A 6,958-nucleotide genomic window follows, 5' to 3' on the forward strand; every position below is an offset into this window, starting at 1 on the left:
GTTTGTTGATGGAGGTTATGTGAGGCTCAGGTATAAGAAAGCTGTAGAGAGAGAGAGAGAGGCTAAGGCTAGACACTCATAACAAAGCTGTAGAGAGAGGCTAAGGCTAGACACTCATAACAAAGCTGTAGAGAGAGGCTAAGGCTAGACACTCATAACAAAGCTGTAGAGAGAGGCTAAGGCTAGGCGGCATAACAAAGCTGTAGAGAGAGGCTAAGGCTAGACACTCATAACAAAGCTGTAGAGAGAGGCTAAGGCTAGACACTCATAACAAAGCTGTAGAGAGAGGCTAAGGCTAGACACTCATAACAAAGCTGTAGAGAGAGGCTAAGGCTAGACACTCATAACAAAGCTGTAGAGAGAGGCTAAGGCTAGGCGGCATAACAAAGCTGTAGAGAGAGGCTAAGGCTAGGCGACAACAAAGCTGTAGAGAGAGGCTAAGGCTAGGCGACAACAAAGATGTAGAGAGAGGCTAAGGCTAGGCGACAACAAAGCTGTAGAGAGAGGCTAAGGCTAGGCGACATAACAAAGCTGTAGAGAGAGGCTAAGGCTAGGCGACAACAAAGCTGTAGAGAGAGGCTAAGGCTAGGCGACAACAAAGCTGTAGAGAGAGGCTAAGGCTAGGCGACAACAAAGCTGTAGAGAGAGGCTAAGGCTAGGCGACATAACAAAGCTGTAGAGAGAGGCTAAGGCTAGGCGGCATAACAAAGCTGTAGAGAGAGGCTAAGGCTAGGTGACATAACAAAGCTGTAGAGAGAGGCTAAGGCTAGGCGACAACAAAGATGTAGAGAGGTTGGTTGGGAGGTCGGTGGGGAGTTGACGGGAGAGGTGCGGGAGCATTGGGAGGGAAGTAGATTTTTTTTTTACCTTAGCGGGGGTGGGGTGAGAGGGGGTATTTTAACAGGTAATCAGGCTTAAAGAGTGGATTATGACAAGAAATGCACGGATGCTCTGTGTGTTATATGCGGTTGGGGTGCATAGTGGAGATTATGATAACTAAGTATTAATGTTTTGAATGGTTTTTTAATGTTCTAAGTGTCTAAGATTGTCTATTTTGACGAGATATCGAGATATTGTTGATTTTAAAATTGTCCATGATTCTCTATATTGACGAGAAAGCTGTTGATTGTAAGCGATGTTTATTTCATAAAGAAATCTAAGGACATGCTGTTACTTTATTTGTGTATTTATTTATTTATCTAAATGTCGGGAATACAATTTTCAAAACAAACCCGCACTGTATGTGTTATTTTTAAATCCGTATTGTTGTGTATTTCAATATCTTCGAGAAGGGCAAACACCCCAATACACACAATTTACCACGAACTAAAGTCAAGAAAAAAATCTAACAATGTTTTAAAAGTCTAAGCTTAAGTATGGCGTGTGGTATGGTGTGTGTGTGTGTGTGGGGGGGGGGGGGGGGTGAGTGACTTTTTTGTGACTATGTTCGTCGATGTGGGGGGGGGGGGGGCATGGTCTTAAGATAAAAGAGTGACGTTATTTGTTAACATTAACAAATCAATAACACCGTTTGGCAAATATTTTGGTCACATGATCTTGTGATCTTGTAATCTCATGTAATGTGTGTGTGTGTGTGTGTGAGAGAGAGAGAGAGAGAGAGAGAGAGAGAGAGAGAGAGAACTTGTGTGAGTACGAGAAAATGTTTGTGTGTGTAAAAGATGAGAGTGAGTAAATGTGTGTGTTTGAGAGAGAATGTGTGTGTGTGTGTGTGAGAGAGAGAGAGAGACAGAGAGAGAGAGAGAAAGAAAGAATGTTTGTATAAACAACCATTAAGGCTAACAAAGAATCTGAGCTTTGGACGGATCTCACGTTTAGCAACAAACCAAATAAAAGAACATCAAAACAAAAACTCATTTTTTACTTGGTGGATATTTCTAGCTCCTGCGTCGAAATTATACTACCACCTCCAGCTTCGACTGAGTACTGCCCCAGCTGCGGCAAAGTACCACTTACAGCTGCGACAGAGTAACACTTACAGCTTCGACAGAGTACCACTAACAGCTGCGACAGAGTACCACTTACAGCTGCGACAGAGTACCACTAACAGCTGCGACAGAGTACCACTTACAGCTGTGACAGAGTACCACTAACAGCTGCGACAGAGTACCACTTACAGCTGCGACAGAGTACCACTTACAGCTGCGACAGAGTACCACTTACAGCTATGACAGAGTACCACTTACAGCTGCGACAGAGTACCACCCCCCAGCTGCAATCGCCCAAACTATGACATCTGTCCTAATACTAAAAAGTATTTTCTACCTCAAACTAAATAATAAGCAGAGGCTGTTTCAAGTTTCACATCTTAAATGAAAGGGGGATAACACCTATTATTCGTTTAGCTCTGGACAGCTTACAGTAGCCTCCCTTAATGTTATTTTTTTTTTCTTTTAATCAAAGACTGGGGGAATTAAAATTACATTTTTCCTTGTTAGTTGTTACAGAAATTTCCAGATTTCACTTTTGAACACAACATTTCTATAGCCGTACATAAATATTGTTGAATTAGACTGCAGAAGATTTGATCCTGAGTCTTTATCTCCATACTTTAAGCGGCGTCTGACCGTACCTTGACTAGACTTAGCTTATTTTTAACTCACGTCCCAGTGCGATGTGTCTAGTCTTCCAGTGTAGCACATATTTAAAAAAAAGTAACTTCCAAAATTAAACCATCCTTTAAATTACTTATATGGGACGGCCTGGTCGGGCGCTAAAGGTCATGCATGCTAACCCAAAAGTCTCGAGTTCGAATCCCACTCTAGAGTTCGTCGGACTACCCTGATTCCACCCAGCTCCAATGGACAAAGAACATATCTGATATGCTGATGTCATAGAAACAAAAAAACTCTACTTCATCTCCCTCTACACTGACAGGTCCGAAAGGGTAACTGTATTTTAAATTACTTTCATGTTGATGAGAGGTTAAAATATAATTAGATATTTGTCTAACCTTAAGCTGACGTCTAGTCAGGCTTACAAAACGTGACAGACGTATGAGGCGATGACGTCAGAACGGTGCCTCGCGTCCTCTACTTACCCAACCTTAAGTGGGTACCCATTAGAGCTGACTGGCTCTACCATGTGGTACAGACACAAGCACGGGACCAGAGCTTAGTACATCCGGGTCACCATTTGACCCCACCCATCCACATCACGCATTCACAAACCAACTCATAGACCGTTATACTAAGTATTATCTTTATTTGTGATCACGTGATCATCATGCGCCGAGCGCCATGTTGACCTAATAACAGCTCACAATTCATCTCTCACGTCATGTCTACCAATCAAGGCTGGCGCCTTTAGGAGAATGTAATAGTCAAACATAAACACACGAACACGCACACACGCACACACACCGACTTTTAGACGACACAGTTATGTAATCTGAGAAAAGATTAAAAAATGGCTATTGACACAAAATGATGGCGTTAGAAATGTCTAGAATTTGTCGTCGTTGACTGAGGCACGTCTCTGGATCTTGTATTTCTTGACGTCCTTGGCTTGACAGTCGACAATCTTGACACGCTTCTTGGGTGTCAGACCATCGTCTTCAACATCAATCTCGGCCAGCTTGTCCAGGAAGTCCTGCGATAGATGCATACGTTTTGATAAACTCTACTTCATCTACTTTTACTCAATCGCGTCATAATTTTGATTACATCTCTTAACTATACGTCATTTAAGTTCATATTTTGGTTTTCAAAAAGATGTATATTTTTTTTATCATACATTTTTACAGTATGTATACGTTTGTGTTATTTCTTAATGTTAGTGTGCGAGGCAGCATTTGAACAGTTTTAATTTTTTTTTTATATTTACTGCATTGTCTCATCAAAAAAACTGAGCGTTACTTTCAGATAACAATTAGTTACTGTAACGTCGGAAGTCGTTCAATAGATTGAAATCAATAGCTATGTAGTCAGAAACCAATAGCTGTATCATAAACTATTAGCTTCATACTAGTCAGCAATTACTCGCCCTATCGTCAGCTATAGGATGGTCAACTGTGAGTGCTTAAAGCACCAGAAACTCACCAGTGATTCCTTGCCTACGACCTGTCCGAAGCCGACGTGCATGTTGTCAAGGAATTGCCAGCTCCTGAAGGTGATGAAGAATTGAGAACCGTTGGTGTTGGGGCCTCTGTTAGCCATGGCGATGGTGCCTTTCTCGCTGATTCCAATGTTGAAGTTTTCATCGTTGAAGGTGTCACCGTACATGGAGATACCTGCAAGAGACAGACCCGATAAGGTACCTACACGTGACAATAATCACAGCGTGGTAATACGTTTAGAGTGAGTTCAGGAAGGGAGAATGTCTTCAGACTAAAGCATCTCTGAGCAGTCAACTAAGACACCCACAAACATGGCGCATTAGTTAACTAAGACACCCAGCCTAAGATAACGATGACGTCACTGACCTCCTGAGCCATCGCCTGTTGTTGTGTCACCACATTGGAAGTTCAAGTCCTTGATGAACCTGTGGCAGTAGGTGTTGGCGTACTTCAGCTCACCCTGGGGGAGGAGACACGTGCCAATCATCTACTCACACACCCTCTACACGTTTATCATTTTATGTGTACGTGAAATATTCATATTATATACATCGTGTAAATACATCATTTGAATAATTAAAGGGGATGTGAATAGCAAACGAAAAAAAGGGTTTACTGACAGTCTATATATCAGACATCACACAGACTTACTGATAGCCATTATGACAGACAGCACACAGACTTACAAATGCTCTATTTATCAGATATCACACAGACCTACTGCTGATCTATAAATCAGACAACACTCTTATTAATGGCCTATATAGCAGACAAAACACAGACTTACTGATGGCCTCTTGACACCGTTGCAGATACTGAAGAAGTTGAGGACGGTCATGGGGACGGTCTCGCCGAAGAGAGCAATTCTGAGAGTGCCATGGAGGTCACCGGAAGCGTCGTAATTTTTCACTAGAATGTCTAATGTAACCTCTGGGGAAGCAAGTACAAAGTAGACGATAAGTACCCACAGGACGGAGATTACATAAAAACAGAACCGACACGTTTGTTTTCTCAGAGTTTAAAGCTAGTTTAGGAGAAAACTGTTTTTTAGTTTTGCTTTATAATGAGATCAATAATATCAGATGTTTAGAAGCTTCAAGTTGATTGTCCCGATTCAACTGGGACCAAATTTAAGAAAGGTCAAATGAAAAAGGGCGTGTACCTGCAGTAACTGTTTCGTTGACCTTGACGGACTGCCACTGGCATTCTTCTTTCTTGTCTGCCGCTGCCACAATGGACACAGCAAGGGCCAGCACGGCCGTCAACAGGCAGGCGTACTTCATCGTTTGATCTGTTGACAGGAAACCTGGTGTTACCATAGAGCCTGGTTTACAAGCTACACGCTAATAGAACCTGGAGCTATGAGCTAATCGCCAATAGAATATAGTGCTATAATCTGATCGCCAGTGAAATCTGGTGTTACTAGGAACTCGCCAATAGAACCTGCTGTTACAAGCTACTCGCTAATTTAAACTTTACAATCTAGTGCTATAAGCTACTCGCCAATAGAATCTAGTGCTATAAGCTACTCGCCAATAGAATCTAGTGCTATAAGCTACTCGCCAATAGAATCTAGTGCTATAAGCTACTCGCCAATAGAATCTAGTGCTATAAGCTAATCGCCAATAGAATCTAATGCTGTAAGCTGCTATTCGCCATTGAAACCCGGTGTTACTAGGTACTAACCGTTTAAAAAAATAATAATTTAAAATGTAATCATGCTTTATACCTCAAGCAGTACGATAGACTCTATAAACGATTTGAAAAGTTAATATTATCAACTACTTGAGTTGACTGGTTTATAAAATATTGTATTAAATATTTTTAAGCTATAAAGTTGACGGCTCTACTCACTATTTATTAAGTTGAGTATTAATACTACAATAACTACACAAAATATTTCAAAGTCCCGGCCTAGGGTAAGTCTGGAATGTTCGAGAAACTTACTTGTGGTGGGAGATGCTCGCGGTTTGGTAGACTAGAAGAGAAAGGTTGAAGTTAAATCAACTTTAAAACTCATGCACGCGCCACGAAGACGTGCACACCTCGGACCAATCAGAAGGCTGGAATCTGTAAGCGGCCAACATGGCAGATCAATGGCGACACGTTCGGTGGAAAGTTGGAGTTTGAGCGGCTTAAGGCTCCGTGGATTAAGATTAGGCCAACACGTGTTACATTTATCGATAGTTTAGAGGCGAGGTAAATAAAAAATGTGAGTTGTTCAGGGAGTAAACGTTGGGCTGACCACGTGGCTAGCTACGTGTACACACGAAGCCAAATTCACGTGTACATGAATCCATTGGCTTCAGTAGTTTATGGACGTTTTTCTATTCATTAATTATACTTATGATTTGATTAACGTTGATGACACCAGGTTATAATTATCTACTGAATGTCTCAGAGTGATGTAAAGGACATATAGTCTACACTGATATAAAGACAAGCGTGTTTTTCTACATGCGCATACGATTTTTTTTTACTGAAATTAAGTAAAGTTTATTGTTTTTCTTTTTGAAAATACTTCGTCAAAAAGACAGACAAAGATTGTTTCAGTTAGAAAGTTAAATCTTTAAATAAGTTAACATTGTATTAAACATGTTTTTCCGAGAGAGATCACATGAGACGGATCGTATGGCTTGAAAAACAAAACAAAAAGTTCTTTTAATATAAAAATACAGGTTGCTAGCAGTTGTTTGATAATTGTTTAAAAATTAATTAGATGCCCCCATCTCATCTTTTTAAGCACAAAAACAGTGTTTCGAGTACCAACCACACGCATTCAAATCAATACATTGAATTCATTTAACATCTGTTTAGAGATTGAATTACTCAATACTATTTAGAGAAAACGAGATTTTTTAAACTTAAATATTTTACAATTTG

General features: G+C 40.7%; 1 protein-coding gene across 1 annotated transcript; it reads right to left on the reverse strand.

The window, feature by feature from the left end:
* Nucleotides 1–3,202: 3,202 nt before the first annotated feature.
* LOC131943868 (uncharacterized) lies at nucleotides 3,203–6,157 on the reverse strand. Its single transcript, XM_059304169.1, has 6 exons — nucleotides 6,023–6,157; nucleotides 5,238–5,366; nucleotides 4,863–5,005; nucleotides 4,442–4,535; nucleotides 4,059–4,249; nucleotides 3,203–3,609 (listed from the first exon to the last, which is right to left on the reverse strand). Exons 2-6 carry the CDS (start codon nucleotides 5,356–5,358, stop codon nucleotides 3,463–3,465), a joined length of 696 nt encoding a protein of 231 aa, XP_059160152.1. The 5' UTR covers nucleotides 5,359–5,366; nucleotides 6,023–6,157; the 3' UTR covers nucleotides 3,203–3,462.
* Between the last annotated feature and the right edge of the window lie 801 nt (nucleotides 6,158–6,958).

Source organism: Physella acuta, unplaced genomic scaffold (assembly GCF_028476545.2).
Source record: "Physella acuta isolate Inbredline_101_S28 unplaced genomic scaffold, ASM2847654v3 ptg000470l, whole genome shotgun sequence".
NCBI classification, from domain to species: Eukaryota; Metazoa; Mollusca; class Gastropoda; family Physidae; genus Physella; species Physella acuta.

Bases quoted from the DNA above. Each gene is read 5' to 3' on its own strand.
- LOC131943868 (XM_059304169.1), bottom strand. From the start codon at position 5,358: ATGAAGTACGCCTGCCTGTTGACGGCCGTGCTGGCCCTTGCTGTGTCC. The intron at 5,006-5,237 runs GTACACGCCCTT...TTGCTTCCCCAG, and splicing joins CAACGAAACAGTTACTGCAG to AGGTTACATTAGACATTCTA. The intron at 3,610-4,058 runs GTGAGTTTCTGG...CATCTATCGCAG, and splicing joins TCGTAGGCAAGGAATCACTG to GACTTCCTGGACAAGCTGGC.